The following is an 18798-nucleotide window of genomic DNA, read 5'->3' as shown; positions in this document are numbered from 1 at the left end:
GAATGTTTTTGTGAAGGCAGTTAGAGCAGACGAATTTCCCCCCTCGCTGTATAATGACGGTCGCTAACTATATATGTGTATTTTTACTGTTTTTGGCTTGATTTGATTGTCCTTTGGTGAAAACAAATGTTCAATTGTTAAGGCAAACCCTTTTCCCCTGAACGTTAAACGACAGCTGACTTTGTTTTTGTCTGAAATATCAACGTTTGGAGTCGTTTATATATTCGGAAATCCATATTATGGTTAATATTTATAATATAATATGGACAATGGTAAAATTCATTATCACAGTTTAAGTGCTATTCACAAATGTATGTAAATCTACTTCGTGATGAATGAAGTATGGCAATTAATGTATGCATCTGATTCTTCATTTGTTCTGTATTCTTTGACGAGAATGAGTTTCGTTAATGATGATCACTCTCACAGATTGTTTGATAAGAGGATAGGACTTTAACAGGAGAATAGTTATGAAAAATACATATATAAGTATAGGCGGTCTGTGCACATGTGGTGAAACTGATACCTCATTGATTTGCTAATCGGGACTTGGAAATCATAGTCATTAAATTGATTTTAAAACATATGGTTTTGACTGTAGTACGTTCTGACATCATAATATTATGTTGTAATCAACTTATCTTATCTTATGTTAAGTAAAACAATTATTGATAACTTCCTGAATTCCAATTGTTCAATGAAAAGAATTATTCACAGCTCTGGCGTGAGACAACAATGAATTAGATGTTACCAAAGATTGTCCATTTTATGATCTTAGGCACATGTCGGTGCACTTACATGTGAGCCGTCTAGACGACTGTATGTTTTGTAATTAAATGGCAGCTGCCATCCAGCCGAATACTTAAACTTGAGACCTATTAGTTGTCTCATAATTAACCTAAACATTAGCCCAAGAAACCAAACTCTAGCTCGCAAACACCCCTTACTCACCCCAATATCCCAAAGAATAATTAACTACCTCAATGAACACCAAACTCAAAATCTTAAACAAAACTGCAAAAAATCAAATATTTTCACCCCTAAACTCAAAATACCCAAAATAGACACAACGCTGGCTAACCAAAAAAATAAACAAACCGACCCAAACATAGCTAAAACCACCACACTTGCATACATACACGAAAATTAGCCTAATGGGTGTCACATATACACTGACGGATCTTCAGACCCGATCTCCAACCACACAAGCTTCGGAGTCCATACCACACAACCAGTTATATCCACACAATCTTACCGACTCCCTAACAACCAATCTATATTCACGGCCGAATTTATGGGCATGGCCTCAGCCCTGCATAACCAACAATCTAAAAACAACAATAAAATCCTAATTCTCACCGACTCCCTTAGTGGACTACAAGCCCTCCAAAACAGAAATACCAAAAAACGACCTAAATTGATAAACCAAATACTTAAAAGCTCCAACGACCTAACAAAAGCAGGCAAACAAATAACCTTCTTGTGGATCCCCGCCCACGTAGGAATTTACGGCAACGAAAGCGTCGATAAAGAAGCTAAATTATCTCTTGAAATACCAGAAATAAGCCTAAACCTACCCATCTCAAAATAAGAAATTAAAAGTGTAAACAAACAAAAAATAACCAAAAAATTGCATTATCACTATCAAAACAAAAAAGTGCTCAGAAAACCACTAGCCAAACCTAAAATCCTACATCCCTCTAAAAAATTGACAGATTAATTACAAAACTCCAAAAGACACACCACAGGCAACTGCCCCCACTGCAAACAACCCGAAACCACAGAACACGCACTCATCCACTGCACCCGGCCACTACCAAACACAGAGAACCACACTACAAACCACCCTCAATCTAAATAAGGTTCCTACACTAGATGAAATCTAAACCCTCAAAATAAACTAGAAAACTTCAAGGCACTAGGCGTATTCCTAATCAAAACAGACCTAATTAAGCGCATCTAAAAACTAATTAATCTACCAATCCCAAATCCAATAAACATACAAACACCCACCTCACCCGGCTCCCTTAGTTCCCTCCTCCACCCACCTCGGCATTTATTCCAAATTTAAAAATCTCAAAAATTCAATATAAGCAACCCCTAAAAGCCCCTTTGGGTTGCACACACCACTTTCATCCTTTTAGGAATACACTAAATGGTCCGGCCAGGCCCGTGTGCGAAATACGCTGCAGTCGGAAAGCGCACGTTAAATCTTCTATATTAGTCAGTAGTTGTCTCAGCACTACACAATCAGCAATCTAAAAAACAACAAAAAATCCTCATCCTAACCGACTCCATCAGTGGACTACAAGCCCTCAAAAATAAAAACACTAAAAACCACCCCAAACTAATAAATCAAATACTACTTAACTAGGGCAGATAAACAAATAGAGTTCATTTGGACCCCCGCCCACGTAGGAATCTTTGGAAATGAAAAGGCAGATAAAGCAGCAAAATTATCCCTTAAACTCCCAGAAATAAGCTAAACTTACCCAGCTCAAAATCAGAAATCAAAAGTCTCACTAAACAAAAAATCAACAAAAAATGGCAAAATATATACCAAAACCTTAATAGCCAAATCAGGAAAGTACTCAAAAAAAACCTAAATAAACCAAAAATACTACACCCATCCCCAAAAATCGACAGAATAATTACTAAACTACAAACAGGACACACCAAACTAAATAATCACCGTAAAATAGCTAATCTACACACAACAGGAAACTGCCCACATTGCAAACAACAAGAAACACCAGAACACGTACTCATTCACTGCACACACTACCAAACACACCGAACAACACTACAGACCACCCTAAATCTTAAAACCGGACTTACACTAGAATCAATCCTAAATCCACAAAATAAATTAGAAAAATTCAAAGCCTCAGGTTTTTACCTAATTAAAACGGGACTAATTAGTCGCATTTAAACCCCAAATAAAATAATAAAACCAAAACTACCTTATCTAACAACCACCCAACACACACACAGCTCCCTTAGTTCGTCCCCCACCCACTCTTGGCATTCTTTCCAAATCTCAAAATTTCAAAATTACTATATAAGCAACCCCTTAAGCCCCTAATTCATTGTCTTTTTATTGTTCAAATTACTGATTAGACATATTTTAACTTGTTCCTTCTAACCATATTTCCAAACCATTCCAAACCATTCCAAGTCATTCCAAACATTTCCAGTGTTGGAAATATGTTTGGAAATGTTGCCATCCCAATTTTGGATTTTCTGGAAAGACCTATCTTTCCAAGCTTTGGAAAGTTTGGAATGAGCGATCTTTCCAAAGCATTCCAACGGTCATTCCAAATTGGAATGGACGCTACTTGGTCTTGTCTTGGTCTGCAGAAAGCCCTAGGAGCCAAGGGCTATTCAACTAGAGTGGTCAAGGCTATTGCTTTAGCCCATCGTCCATCAACACAGGGACTGTGTGATGATAAATGGACCCCGTTCCAGGCATTCTGCTCAGACAAGTACCAGGATCAGATGACTGCGTCACCGCAGTTCCTGGCTGAGTTTCTTCTGTACTTGCCCAGCACACCTCGATTAAAAGGCTCTACCATCTCAATGTACTTGGTCGCCATCAACTCCGTTCTTGCCATCCCGGACGACCGGAGAATGACGAAAATTCCCAAACTTCAGGCCTTGCTGCGCTCGTTCCGTCTCGAAGACCAGAAAGCCAAGTTCAGACCGCCTGCGTGGGATCTGAATGTGGTCTTAAAGGCTCTTTGGAAGGCTCCCTTCGAACCACTCCACTTGTCTTCCTTTTACGACTTAACGAAGACGGTGTTTCTACTGGCCTTGGCTACTGCCGCCCGGGTTAGTGAGCTCCATGCCCTCGACGTCTCTCGTCTCTGGTTCGAACGCGCCATTCATCTTGGGCTGTGCTGGACTTCATCCCAAAGAATCAACTCCCAGTACAGCCTGATAGATCCTTCACCATCCATCCCCTTTCGTCGATTGTGGGTGCCGATGATGTGGAGGAGCTTTTATTATGCCCTGTTAGGGCCCTGAAGGTTTACCTACGACGGTCTAAAGCCTGCCGCAATTCTAGGAAACGCCTTTTCCTGCCCCTTCATCGTAGTCTGAGGTCAGCCCGAATACTATCTCCCTTTGGCTCCGGGCGGTCATCCTCCAAGCTTATAAAGTTGCCGGATTGGACCCCCCCAAGGCTAACAACCCACACGCATCTACCATGGCTCTTCACAGTAGCGGGGCCTGTCGACCTCTCTGGTGTTTATCACCCCAGATTAGAGGGCTCTACTGTGTTCCGCATTCGCTCTTAGGTCAGTTCTAGTTTGGGCTTTCCCGCCCCATACTATTTCTGTCACCTATTTCGGGTTCACTCTTTTGCATCGACTCTCGTTTCCTTCAACAGGAATGGTCGCTGGTGTTCCGGTCATCTCTTGTACATGTGGTGCGGTCTCATCGGACCTTGTCGAGGGTTTCTTATGGCTCACATCTGAAGGTATGCCCACCGGCCGTGCAGTCTGATAAAGATGCAGTACGGAGTAATGCAGGTTAAGTAAAAAGAATTAGTAAAATCTAAATATTTTTTACATTTGTATACTTATCCTGCATTACGAAGTCTAAGTGCCCCCCCTTCACTCCGCTGCCTTCCCACAAAGTTTCCGATGTTATGTTAAAGCAGTTATGTGTTTTGACATGACGTCATGACTTCCGGGTCACGTACCGACTGTGTGGGAGGGAGCGCTGCTTCCTGGACAGATGGAAACAACTTTCTTCAGCAGCTGGATCTCACACAGTTCATCTCTCTGTCAAAGACAGCAGTAAATGCAATACGGAGTAATGCAGGATAAGTATACAAATGTAAAAAATATTTAGATTTTACTTATAGTATTCATGTGTTGGCTGAAGCAAGATATCTGAGGAGGGGTTTCATTTAGTGTTGTTATAAATCACCAAATACAAAGCAATGAAGCAGCAGATTCGGTCAAGTTCTAGTAAAACCAGTGGCATTAGTGAAGACGAGAAAAAAAAGTTCATAAAACAGGAGAGACAACAAACACACTAAGCATTCCGTGCCGCACCAGACAATTGATGGAATGATTAAGAATAAATTATTTTCTCCTTCAGGAAAGCATCTTGACATCAAACATGACAAACTAATGGTCGTCATCACATAATTCATATAAACTTAAGACCCCAGTAGAAGCATTGTCAGGTCCTTCGCATGATCCAGGTGAGGTGAGCCAGCACCCCCATCATCTATACTACTCGAACATACTTCACAATATGAGACCCGGGATTCAATTCCCGACATGGGTACTATGTGTGAAGGCAATTTCTGGTGTCCCCCGCCATGATATTGCTGGAATATTACTAAAAGCGGCGGAAAACCATTCTCTCTCTCACTCACTCACTCACTCACTCACTCACAATAAGTCACAATGTCATGGGACATCTGTAGGAAACCATCAACAGGAGGGGTAGTCCGTTTGTTGCAATATCGCACTGAATGCAAAAAAAGATAGAAATGCAAAAGCAACAATACGTCTTAAATGGCATGAATGTTGTTTATTTGTCCATACCAACTAGTCACTATAATTTCAGATATTGTCATGAAGTAGAGAAAAAGTTGTTCATGAAATTGTTAGTGTTTAATGCCTGTTGTTACAAGGGGATCTGCACTGTAAACTGAACAGCCCTACATATGCACATGAAATTTACATGTGTTTGGCCAACCCAGTACTAGTACTGTCTTTTTTGTAATAAAATCATGTCACATGAAAAGTCTGAATCAGAAGCGTATCTTTCTGAAGTAGTTATTAAACAGAATATACAATGAGAATCAATAAACTATTCTCTAAGCAATGTTAGTGATGTTGGTATTGATATTCAGCTAATGCAGACAATACAATAAACAGCACAAGCACAATATATCACTCATTACAATACAGTACGTGATGAAATTTACAGGTGATTTGAAAACCTTGGTATTTCAAGTTTATGATTATTGCAAGTCGTAGAGGGTGCATTGACAAAGTTTAGCCCGGAATTTAAGCATTATATTGTAAAAGAAATGGTTTAAATCCTGCAAATGTCAGTCAAAGTATTATTTCAGTTGACATTAACAATGACAGTGACAATGAAAATATTTCAGGATAAAAGTTTTGAGACTACCCCTATGTTCCACAATTTCCTATAGCTGTTATGTTAATTGTGCAGACCACATGGTAACAGCAGGCATTGTAACACAATATCATGATAATTTGTTTAACATCTCTTTCTCTACTTCATGACAATGGTGATGAGTTGGTATGGACAAATAAAAAAGTTTCATGACATTTAAGATGAATTGTTGTTTTTGGATTTATATCTGTTTGGTTTTTATTGATATGATTTTGCAGCAAACAGACTATAGATGCAATATACCACCCCTGAAAGTGTCTGACTGGCAGGGCAGTCATCACCCTTGCATCGTCCATCACCTTGATAATCCAGCAGTGTCATGTACATGCGGGAATGTTTTCGCCTGACCACCGCCACAATTTGTTTTTGAAACCATGCTGTGCTTCGACATCTGATGAGTATGACATTATTAATAAAGTATATTTTTATCATTTTCACTGAAAGGCCTTTATCTGCAGACAAACGGATAAAAGTTGTAGGCAAATTGTCATTTGGCTGTTCAACAGTTATACCATTTGCTTGCCGTGACACACCCTGGAGCACTGAAAATAGCTGTTTTATGAGTGTCTGACAAGGGATGAGAGAGGTTGTGAATGCTAACGGGGGACACAGTCCCTACTGGGAACAGTGACAGTGTGCCATTTCTCAACCACAACATGCAACAGATTCATTTGCACAAGCATACTTTATTCAATGTGGAAACACTACCAAATCTTGTACTTTTCAATGGACACAATTGTTACATGGTGTTCTAGTATGAAACAACAGTGTCATTTTTTTATCATGAACAATGAATTTCACTTGTGTTTGCAAATGTTTATGATTACTGTTGTGTAGCTAATCCCATCATGGACCATCACATTACTGCTGTCACTCACACTGAATAGTCCTGTTTGAGCTACAATCAAGCTACTATCCATTGACATCCTTTGAGTGTTATTCAAAGCTATCTTTTTTGTTGTGATTTATATCCTTCATATTGTTGGTGTCTTCATGTCTTACCAACTATTTTAGCGATTACATTAATATTTAACACTTGATGGTGGCTTTTTGTCATGGTATCAGGCATATTATTGTTCCAATTAGTCATTTTAAATTCACTTTGTGGTCATGTTTTTCGTGTCATACGTTTTGTATTCTTTCTGTTGCCAGGCCAGATGCTGAAGCATCTGCAATACTATCTTTATTGACAGCATTCAAGGTTCATTGATTGAGGAAGGACGATTTCCCCATCCATGCATTGAAGGTGGCGGACATGGCACACACCCGAGTTCACCTTGCAGACAGAAGTTAGCTGTAACACGATCGCCTTGTGGTTACATGATTTCATAGGGTTACAGGCTTATGAGATCGCTGAATTGCATCTCCCCCCAGGGCCAACGACAGTCACGAGATCAGAGTGGTTGCTGGACATGGTGATTGGCTTTCATGCAACGGAGGTCTGAATTTTTCCTAAAGCCCTTGGCAGCACCTGGCCTCATGATGAGGATTCTGTGAAAGTTCGTGCAAATTTTCCTTGTCTAATTGGTGTCCGTTCAAAGTTGGCAGAATGATTCCAAAAGGAGGATGACAGTTCTCTCGTAGAAGTTCTTTCATCTGGCTCCCGTAGACATGATCTGCACCAAAACTTGAAGATCATCACAAATTCACAACCAATTCGACATTTGACAGATTTGTCACATGCTACCGGGTACCCACCTCTCGGGATCATCATTCACAGACAGGACAGGACCAGGTGTCACAAATATCATGGAGATCTACTTGCTCCCACACTGCCACATCACACATTCTACACACCAGAAAACTCAGAAACATCACTTGCCTGTCTACTGTAAACATCTCCAACTGGAATTAGGTCAACTGACCTGCAGCGTTGATTTTATAATTCTTCCCACAATATATTCCGCCTTATCTACTGGATAAAGCTTCGACTTCCCACTACATTGATGCCTTGGCGATCGGATGAGAAGTGGGTTTATTTCGTTAACATGGGATTTGGCATTCACTGACGAACACAATTTTCTATGTATTGTCAACGGCACGACTCAATCAGAGACCTTCCTGAAGTTGAGTTTTCAACTTAACAATCTTGTACATGGCCTAATCTAACATCTGCTACCTTCTCTTCAACAGCCGCTTACACTTTGTCAGGGGCAAGTGCTCCTGGGATTGCTTATGTCATCCCAGGATGTGACGAGCTGAAGTCGACTACACTTGCGTCTGATCCAACAGTTCCTTGTGTCTTACAAAGGATGTCAGGACTCTTGGCCTATCTGCTGCTCTACCCCCTCACCTCGGGAGTCATCTCAGCTGGTGAACAGTAGAGTTGAACGTCTCAGGTCACGTCCCATCAACAGAGTTATCTCCAATGTCCCACCTGTTTGTAGACGCCTCTATGGGTTGGGGTGCGCATCGATAGGACCAGACGACCTCAGAGTTGTGATCTTGCTCACAGTGTAATTGGCACATCAACAACTTGGAGGCAATAAGACAATGGCAGGAGTGCTTCCGGTACACTCAACTCGCCATCTCCACAATCAACCTCATGGTGGTCTGCAACGAGCAGATGGCACACTCTCACACCCTCCTTCAACAGACATTCCGGTTATTTCATCTGGTAGATCGGCTGAGCCTACGTGTTCTGGTGCAGCACATTCCTGGATGTCAAAAGGTTCTGGCAGACGATCCATCCAGGCCAGACAGGGTATTTCCCAGGGAATGGAAGTTTGCTCCTGAGGTTTTCCCCAATTCTTGGCAGAAAACCTCCATTATCTGCGTACTTAGCAACACCTAAAAGGAAGCACCATTACTACCTATTTTGGTGGCTCTCAATTCGGTGTTGGCTGTTCTAGAAGATAAAAAATTACCAAGATCCCAGAACTACAGGCGCTATGAGCCTCATTATGCCCTGTAGATCAGAAGTTTTGTCCTCCAGCATGGGATTTGAATGTTTAACATCGGTGTTTGTGTGCTCCCCCTTTTGAGCCTCTTCACGCTACATCATTGTATAACCTCACCAAGAAAACAATAGTCTATTTGGCACTGGCCATGGCGGCAAGGGATAGTGAACTTCACACTCTTGACATTACCCATGTACGTTCATCTCGGACTATGCTGGGATTTCATTGCCAAGAATTAATTACCTGGTCAGCCTGCCTGGTCTTTCTCCATCCCAGCTTTATCATCAATCGCGGGAGCTGAAGACGAGGGAGAACTCTTATTATACTGTGTGCACACATTACTGTGTGGTGCTCAGATATGTCTATTTATTCCCGTATCCCTGACCTCCATGACCAGAGCCAAGTTATCCTCCTTCAGGCTTATGATTCCAACAACCTTGATCCACCAAGAGTTATTAACCCTCATGAGATTCGAGCGGTTGTCTCCACAATGGATCTACACTGCTGTATTAGAGCCATCATGGAAGGCTGTTTTGGGGGGCTCAGACACTGAAGTCACAAGCCACTACCTGAGGAATGTGACCTTGGAAGATGTTGAAGGCGTTTCTTGTTTTGGACCTCCGGTCGAAACCAGCAAGTCACCAATCCTTTTAAGTCATTAGATTGCTCCTCCTGTCCAGAGCCAGCCTTACCCGACTCGCACAATGCCTTAGCATCCCTTTTAGCTGGTAAATCAGTTTCTATACTTTAGACATGATTGGTCAAAGTAATTACAGATCTGCGCAAGTGATGCGCTCAGCGACTGACGTGAACTACTCAAAGAGTTTATGTTACTGAGGACTGCATTTGGGAGGTATGCTCTCAACTATACTGTCCGATAGAGATACATTAAGGAGTAAACAAAAAGTTTTAAAATCTAGATATTTTTATATTTGTATACTTATCCTGCATTACTTTGTCTAAAGTCTCCTTTCCGTCGCAGAGCTGCCTCCCCAAGATGTCTTCAGATCTTACGATCTAGCAGTAATGTGATGGTCCATGGCATCATCCCTCCCAAGGTCATGTGGATTAGCCACACAACTAGTTGAAACAACTTCTTCTTCAGGTGCACCACACACAGCTTCTTCTTTCTGTCAAAACAAGCAGTAAATGCAATAAGGAGTAACGCAGGAAAAGTATACAATTATACAAAATATCTCAATTTTACCAGTTCCTATAATTCCTATAAATTCCTATGTTTTAAAATGTCCACTATACTTCCCTATGATTTAGATTTGATCCCTATGATTCCTATATTTTGATGTCACTACTAACTGCTGAGAAATCAGTGCTTAGATTTTATTTTGTTGGAGCAAAAAGAAAAGCTAATGATGTGTTCCTGTCATTTCTCAGCACTGAAGTTTGGTACCCCTCCATATCATCCATGTCAAGTCCATCACCCACAGTATGACATTCATGTTGAAGCAAGTCTAGCGCTGATTAGGACTTGAATGGACTGATATTGCTCAAACCAGTGCTTCCAGCACAGACAAATGTCAGGAAAGATAGAGTATTTAAATTGGCAAGTGAAAAAAACCTGAATCTGGGTATCCAAGTTTCCTTTACACAGCTGTATCTTTAATTGTAAGTCAAGGAAAATTCCTATAAAACCCCTATGATTTTCAAAATTTCCCCTATATTTTTCTTTTTTTGCCCCTATTATTCCACCATATTTTAAGCAAGGGTGGGATGCCTGAGTTAATTCTGTGGAGGATTGCTAGTTTTATGTTTATCTTTTTCATTTCTATCTGATTTGTCATTGTTTTCTTTCAAAGCAGTGCTTTCTTTGTGAAAATAGGATGTGATGATACTTGTCTTCATGGAAACTATGGCTAGGATATGTTTAACTGTACAGCATCATCTATACAAATCTCGATCATCGAAATGAAGATTAGTGTAACATCTCTTGAACAAATCTAGCAATCCTTATATCTTTGTTTTGTAAATTTGATGGGTTGCAATTGATTATGCAATCTATTGCAAGTTATTTATAACTGATGTAAATTATACAAAACTTAACCAATGATTCTCCACCCATAAAGATCCGTGGTTAGAATTATGTCTTCAGCAACCCATGCTTGTTACAAGAGGCGGCTAACGGGATCAGGTGGTCAGGCTTACTGACTTGGTTGATGCATGTCATCGTATCCCAATTGCATGATCGATGCTCTTGATATCAATGTCTGGATTGTCTGGTCCAGACTCGATGATATAGCTTGAATCTTGCTGAACGTGGTGTTAAACAACTAAGAAGACAACAACAAAATTCCATGATTCTCCCACATTTACATTTATTTAGTTGACATTCCCTACCCTCACTTACAATTTGGATTGTTGTATGTGGTTATAATATCTGAAATATTGTCTGGACTAAGACATTTACAGGCTGCCTTTGTGCTGCTGGATTATCTTAAAAAATTCATTATGCAAAATTTCAGGTGAGTCATTGACCCTATTGTTCTTTTCCTTTCTGTTAAAGAGTGGACACTATTGACGAGACATTTCAAGAACTAACTCTGAAGCTTCATGATACAGTCGGGAGGAAACATAGTCTTCTTCTTAACTTCAATCATCAGGTGATAGGATATATAATATAGTTTCCTGTACTGATGGTGTTTTGAACAAAATTATCATTTACATTGATATTTATGATAATATTCTGTTGTTAAACAATGAAAATCTTATGATGCTCATGACAGCTGTAAAACAGATACTACCAATTTGCTGCTAGCATCTTCCCAATGGAAGGGAGTTAACTGACTAAAAAAGTCTGTTGTCCGCCCTTGCCGAACTAGGCTGGAATTATGAAGTTATATTTTGGCTGTTCTAATGAGTCTATGCAAAGTCCAAACAAAATCATGTAACGAAATCGACATCCTGTTCGTTAACTGCTGTGCAGATTTCAGGATTTGCAAAGCATGTGTAACACCAACTGGGCATCAAAAGATATTTTCCAGTATACTGAGTGAGCCCAGAAATTCCAGCCTAGTTCGGCAATTGTGGAAACTGGACTCTTACAGTCAGTTAACTTCCTTGCCACGGAAAGATGCCTGCTCGAGACTCATATAAACACTCATCTTAGTTTTAGCACACAAAACATACATAAACAGTAGACAGTAAATATGAATGAGTATATTACATTCCCTTCTATGAATTTTGGACAGTTTAGGTTAAATGTTTTTGGGAAGGTGGACACTTTGATTCTAGGACTATTGCAATCAATTATTGATCTTTTGATATCAATTGAGACAAGGCCAAAGTATCACTGCCTGAACCATGGGGCTCTGAAGGGAAAATGGGCTTGGGTTGGGTTTAGGTGGAATCGAGTCCTATGTCAAGGACCTGCCTCAGCTGACTGTGATTGGATGAACTGTCAGAACAAAAACATGTCACTTCACTGGCAGACATGTTTGGTATCTGCAAGCACATGGCCTACAACAGGTTACAGTTTTCGACAACTATCTCACAAATTTGTTTCCATCATAGTTCTTTTCTTCGTGTTAGATAATTATTTCCATTGGTTCCCTGTTATTGAGCTTTTTCATTATGAAAATAGCAAAAGCAGTGCCATTGTGATCCTTTGTATGTTCTCCTATTAGCAATGTACTTCTAAAATCACTCACAGCTTTACTTTGTACAAAAATAATTATGAATAATTATGATTTGCAAAGAACCGTTGTCAGCTCAAGGTCTTAGCTGACATATGTCTGTCATTGAGCCTGATATATTAGGATCGTGTTTAAGTGACAAAAACAACCGTAATTGGTTTAAAACTATGTTACTGCTGATTTTCTTTTGATATACAGCCAAAAATAACTTGAGTAATAAGATGTTATTTTGTATTGACGTCTTTCCTTGATGCTATGCCTGTTTTCTTGACTGGTCTGGGTCGGCCATGTGCATGGATCACCAGAAATTTGAGAGTATTTGAGCATCAGTATGAACTAACCCACATGCAACAGATGGCACAAGAATGAGATTCATTTTGTTTTTTCAACTCATACTAGATATTTGTACCAAAATAAAGTTGAAGTGTCATAAACTTGTTACTTTATAGGTCAGGTGAGCTGCAGAGCCTTGAGGCTCCACCTACTTTATTCATAAATCAGTAGATGGTAAACAACTTTACGTTAATATTTCACTCTCTTACATCAGCAATTGTCTGATTTTTCAGAAAGAAGCAACAGAAATGTGCACTGTTAATTTACCCATCCCCACAGACTTCATCATCAATCAAGATGAACAGGTGAGTTAACATATACTCTTAAATAAGTAGAGAAACTCAGAAATAACTTCACATTTCCAGACTTGTTAGAGATATCAGTTTCTAGGTACAGTTGTATGATAATAATAAACAAATTGGGAACACATTACAACCAGTAGTGAAGTACCCCCAATAATCTTGAAGATCGGGGTTAGATGAGAAATTTCAAAGTTGGCATTCTGTTGCTTAACTACGCACTCAGCAATAGTCCATCTATATGACGGCGGTCTGTAAATAATTGAGTCTAGACCAGACAGTCCAGTGATTGACATCATGAGCATTGATCCACACAATTGGCATCGATGACATGCATCAACCAAGTCAACCACCCGATCCCATTAGTCGCCTCTTACGACAAGCATAGTCCCCTTTGACGGCAAGCATGGGTTGCTGAAGACCTATTCTACCTCACATCTTCACGGGTCGATTGCACAGGATGTTTGTCGTCAACAATTATCTTTGTTCTAATACTTGGTATTAACATTTATATTTCTTGATCTGCAACTTTTTTTGAAGAGTATACTATGAATGCTGTGTATGTAATTTGTCTTCCTTTTGCAAAATAACATGTAACAATAACTGTTTAATGTTGTTGTGCATGTGTCTGAAAATTTTGCTTAGCCTATTAGTTAAGATTGGTTTAAGTTCTATTAATCATTCTGATCCATGACTGCTACATTTTTGACAATTACTTGGCAACTATTGCTTTGTGATTTGGTGATGTACATAATCATTAATAATCCTCTACCTCCATAACGTCATTGCCAAATTCATGCCTCCTTTCTCCTAGCCATGGTGACAGCAGCAAGAGTTTCAGAACTTCATGCTCTGGACTATTCTAGTCTCACCCATGATCAACATTTGGCCTTAAATTAATCTAAGATCGCTCGTAGAATTTGCAGCCAAGAATCAGACTACCACCATGGGACCGTTGGGCCAAAGACACTATACCATTCCTGCCTAGGGGCCAACAGTGGATCACCCAGACAGACTTCTCTTGTCCCATTAGAGGGCTCAAATTCTACCTCTCGGCTACAGACCCACATTGACGTCATCAAAGGAGACTTTTCATATCCTGCTAGCCTCATTCCAACAAGGACATCACCAAGGCTACGGTAGTGGGCTGGCTAAAATCTACTGTTGCAGCAAAGTATACGCAGACACAGAATTCCACTCCCCGTCTTGGATCCTGCTCAGCTCATGAAATCCGAGCCCTAGTCAAGAGTCATGATTCATGGACATCCGTTTCAGTAGAACAAGTGGTATCTCGCTGTCAGTTGGCCTCACAAAACACCTTCACTAGCTTTTACTTGCGTGATGTACAGGGGTGGGGGGTGGGGAAGGATCTGACACCGGCAACATCAGAAGGTGAGAACACCCTTGATTATCCTGTTATTAGGTGCAGGATGGATTAGGAATTAGGAGCACCTTGAGTATCAACTGCTTCAAGAACTAGGTGGAGATGACCAGAAGTGACGTCAGAGCCGGAGGAGATAGAAACCGGAAGTGACGTCATCACTGGAAATAGTAGTACAAGGTCCATATAATCAGGAAATGACATCTTTTGGTAGAATTAGACCATTAAGAGACGTCTCTATTCAATAAAAGGGGAAGTCACGTCATTACCGGAAGTGACATCATAACCGGAAGTGACGTCAGCACCAGAAAATGGGTCACGAATCCATTTTTAACAGGAAATGACGTCAGTTGGTAGAAATGGACCAGAAATGACGTCATTATTACTAACAAGATCAGCAAATATAAAGGTATCACGTATTTGACTGTTTCTTGATGCATTCTGATTTTCAAGTTAGCAGAGAAAATCAGAGAAAATTATCTAGGGTCAGGATTAGAATCAGCGATTAAATGGTTTCCACAAGAGGATTACTGTCAATTACACAGGGAGTTTCTAGAGGCAGATCCCGCCAGGTTCCTCTGGTATATTCTGGCAAAGATGTAATAGAGGTAGAGGAATCTCAAGAATTATCGAACAACAGTTATCATTGTTAATAATTCTAAGGATACTACTTCTATTACATCAGATGTACTCCCACACACCTCCCCAATTCATCTACGTCTAGTGGTTAGATGTAGGAAAGAAGTGAGGTTTCCCTCATAATGCATGTCATAGCTTGGGTTGCTATAGAACTATTCGGGAACAACTAATTGTGTGTAATTGACAGTGAAGAGGACGTCTGTTGAAAATCTGAAAATTTAGTTAGTGTGACTGAAGCCAAAATAAAGGATTTGTGGCAAAGATGTAATAGAGGTAGTATTCTTAGAATTATTAACAATGATAACTATTGTTTGATTTCTCATTTATTCGACTTGGCCCACTCATACAATTGCTGGATGTAAGCGAGAAATTCAAGGGAAATTGAACATGCTTGCAGGCAGTCTGTCAAGATGACGTTGGATTGTAGCTATCGAATGGACACTCCATCAAGATATCTTCGCCTGGATCATGTCAATATGAGAAATTCCACACCTGGATCTGTTTGTGACTTACCTAATTATCAGTTCCCCATTTACGTCAGTCTGGAACCAGACCTGAGGGCATTACAGATCGACGCCCTGTCGATTTTTGACAGGTCTCTTGGCTTGTGCATTCCCTCAATGGTCTCTCCTGGACAAGGTGATTAAAAAGACTGTATCGTCATTCTGATTGCCCAATCTGGCCCAACAGTTTTCCAGACCTCTGTCTCTACTAATGATGGCGACGACAATGATGTGGTTTAGGTGATGTTGCCTTTTGTATCCCCATGGTTGCTGATTTTTTCTTACACCTTCGAAAGGATAAGAAGTTTCAACATGGAACTATTGAAGGATTTATGACAATTTTATGATCGTCAATCATCCTATCTTGAACAGACTCATGGGCTCATTCCTCCTAGAAGATATTAGTATTCCACGCATATTTCCGAAAAGGAACTTATCTTTGGTCCTATCAGCTGTTCGAGCAGAGTCCTTCAAACCTCTCGCTTCCACTACTTGTCTTCAAAAATCAAAGAAATCAGGCTTTTCACTAGCCATAGACTATTCTTGTCTTACTCAAGCTCCAAACTGGACCTCCACCACTTTTAAGATCTCTTCCGGAATTTGTGGCAAAGAACCAAGTTACACCCTGGGTCACAGACATTACACAATCCCAGCATTAGGATGAACTGTACACCATCGGGATTGTCTATTGTGTCCTGTAAGACCTGTTCTGCCTGTCTGCTACAGATCCTCATCAACGATTTCAGCAGAGACTCTTTATCTCATGTAAAACACATTCCCACAAAGACATAACCAAAGCTACAGTAGTGGGATGGTTTCAGTCCACAATAGCCTCAAGTTATCGTCAGGCCCAAACTTCTCTTCTTGGATCCTGTACTGCTCATGAGATTAGAACACTTGCCACACGTCTTACGTCATGGACCTTGGTTTTCTTGGTACAAAAAGTTGCAAGCTGTCAATAGGGATTGCAGAACACCTTCACCAGCTTTTTTTACCTTTGTGACACACAGCCTGATCTTCAGGGGATCTACTCTCTGGGCCCTGTTGTTGCAGCACAGGACAATAGTCACCTTTTCCACCCTTCTTTGGAAAAAAATAGGAGGACAAAAATTTTCACCAGCAGCATCAGAAGGTGAGTACACCTTTTCTTCAGCTACTAAGTGTATCTTAAAAGTATAATGTATCTTTATAGTTAGAATGTTAACTGAATGACCGGAAGTAACGTCGCAATCGGAAGGGAAATTAGACAGGAGATGACATCATAAAAAACAGAAATGTCGTCATTTAGACCAGAAGCTACCAGTAGTAAAAGACCGGAAGTGATGTCATAAAGCGGAAACAGAAGTCACTTGGACTGGAAGTGAGGTCAAAACCAGCACCAAAAGACCGGAAGTGACGTAAAATTAAACATAATGATATCCAAGAGACTGCAGGGATAATCATTAAAAGGAATATCAGCAATATGACGTTAGTTCTAAATCACATATTGGCTGATTATTCCACTGCACGATTTTCAAGCCCTTGCAAAGTGATTCAATGGATGTAAACTCTTGGGGATTTGAAGAAGATTTATATAAAGGAATCACAGGAAGTTCTCAGAATTGCTGTCAACTATACAGGGAGTGTACAAGAGACAGAACCCGCCTAAACCTTGTAGTTAAGAATTATTGTGGTTTCAAATATGGACAGATGATAACTATTGTGTTTGTTTATGTTACAGGTTTCTCTACAAGATTTAATGAATCAGTTTCGAAACATGGTCAAAAGATGTGAAGATTTCTGGGAGATGATGTCTGAGATTGATCAAAACACATGGGTGTTAGAACCAGAGAAACCAAGCCCAAGTGACTGTCATCGAAGATTGGCTCTAGGTATTGAGTGTCATTAGTATTACTTCAACATAGATATATCATGTATCGATCAGCCACTGACCTCCCTTGTGGTCTAGTGGATAGAGAGTATGCCTGGAGAGTGGAAAGTTGTGGGTTCAATCCCCAGCCATGTCATACCAGAAGACATCGAAACATAGTACTTGTTGTTGCCCTGCCTGGCTAAAACAAGGACTGGTCAGCTGGGAGTCGGTTTATTGTGTCTGAGTGTGGTATTCATGTTTAAGCAGCCACACACACACACACTCACTCACACACACGCACACACACAAAGCGTGCATGCATGTTGCTATGTAAGTGTTATAATCTTGAATGCGACGTTAAACTCCATTTTACATCACTTCACATCAGCAACTGTGAATGTCCCTTTCAAACTTGTGAAATATGGAAGATGTTGAAAACGCAGGCCTACTCAGTAGGTCAAGTTATTATAGGCATCATCCCAGCAACCGGAAGTGTTGGGGCATGCGTCTTTTGTCGGTGTTCCCTCGCCGTTTTGGTTTGAGTCTGTATACACTGGATACAATATTCATGTCCGTTAAAAGTCGAATCATAGCACCTATAAACCCCACAAACAAATGCTTGCAAATGATTTCACACCGAACTCAGACCAAAGTTCCATGTAAGCTAGTAGCATGTTCTGTCCATCAATGTTTTGACTCCTCCTCTAAAACTGGTTGAAGAGTGGAGTGTGAAACTTCAGAGGGATGTCTCCGATCAAAATAGACATAGTTGTACTTTGCTTTATATATTATAATTTTTTTATTTTTTTTTAAAATGAACTCAGAAATGAAATCACATGGTCAAGGAATCTGAAACTGATTTAGATTTGTTACATTTGACCACTTTCAAAAAGGCATTGGGTGTATATTGCTTTATGCCATGGGAGCCTGACAGCTTGTGTCAGAGGGGTACACAAAGTACATGATCTAGACTATCAGTTGTCAGACTTTTGTGGAAACCATGGTGGCTGAGTGGGTTAGATCACTGACCTTGTGTGCTGGCGATTAGGTGCCTCACTCTTGAGAGTGTGTGTTCAAAT

The 18798-nt window shown here is 40.3% G+C and overlaps 1 protein-coding gene across 1 annotated transcript in view; it reads left to right on the top strand.

Moving 5' to 3' along the window:
* The window catches only part of LOC139442848 (E3 ubiquitin-protein ligase FANCL-like), a 148645-nt gene that overhangs the window by 85311 nt on the left and 44536 nt on the right, over positions 1–18798 (top strand). The window contains exons 5-7 of the mRNA XM_071223748.1: positions 11584–11680; positions 13279–13350; positions 17588–17738. Coding sequence (XP_071079849.1) covers positions 11584–11680; positions 13279–13350; positions 17588–17738 — 320 coding nt within the window. The remainder of the gene's footprint in view (positions 1–11583; positions 11681–13278; positions 13351–17587; positions 17739–18798) is intronic.

Source organism: Haliotis cracherodii, unplaced genomic scaffold (assembly GCF_022045235.1).
Source record: "Haliotis cracherodii isolate W230 unplaced genomic scaffold, xgHalCrac1.p SCAF_5, whole genome shotgun sequence".
In the NCBI taxonomy this organism is placed as follows: domain Eukaryota; kingdom Metazoa; phylum Mollusca; class Gastropoda; order Lepetellida; family Haliotidae; genus Haliotis; species Haliotis cracherodii.
The sequence above is the reverse complement of the archived record's forward strand: the minus strand, read 5'-3'. Positions and strand labels throughout refer to the sequence as shown.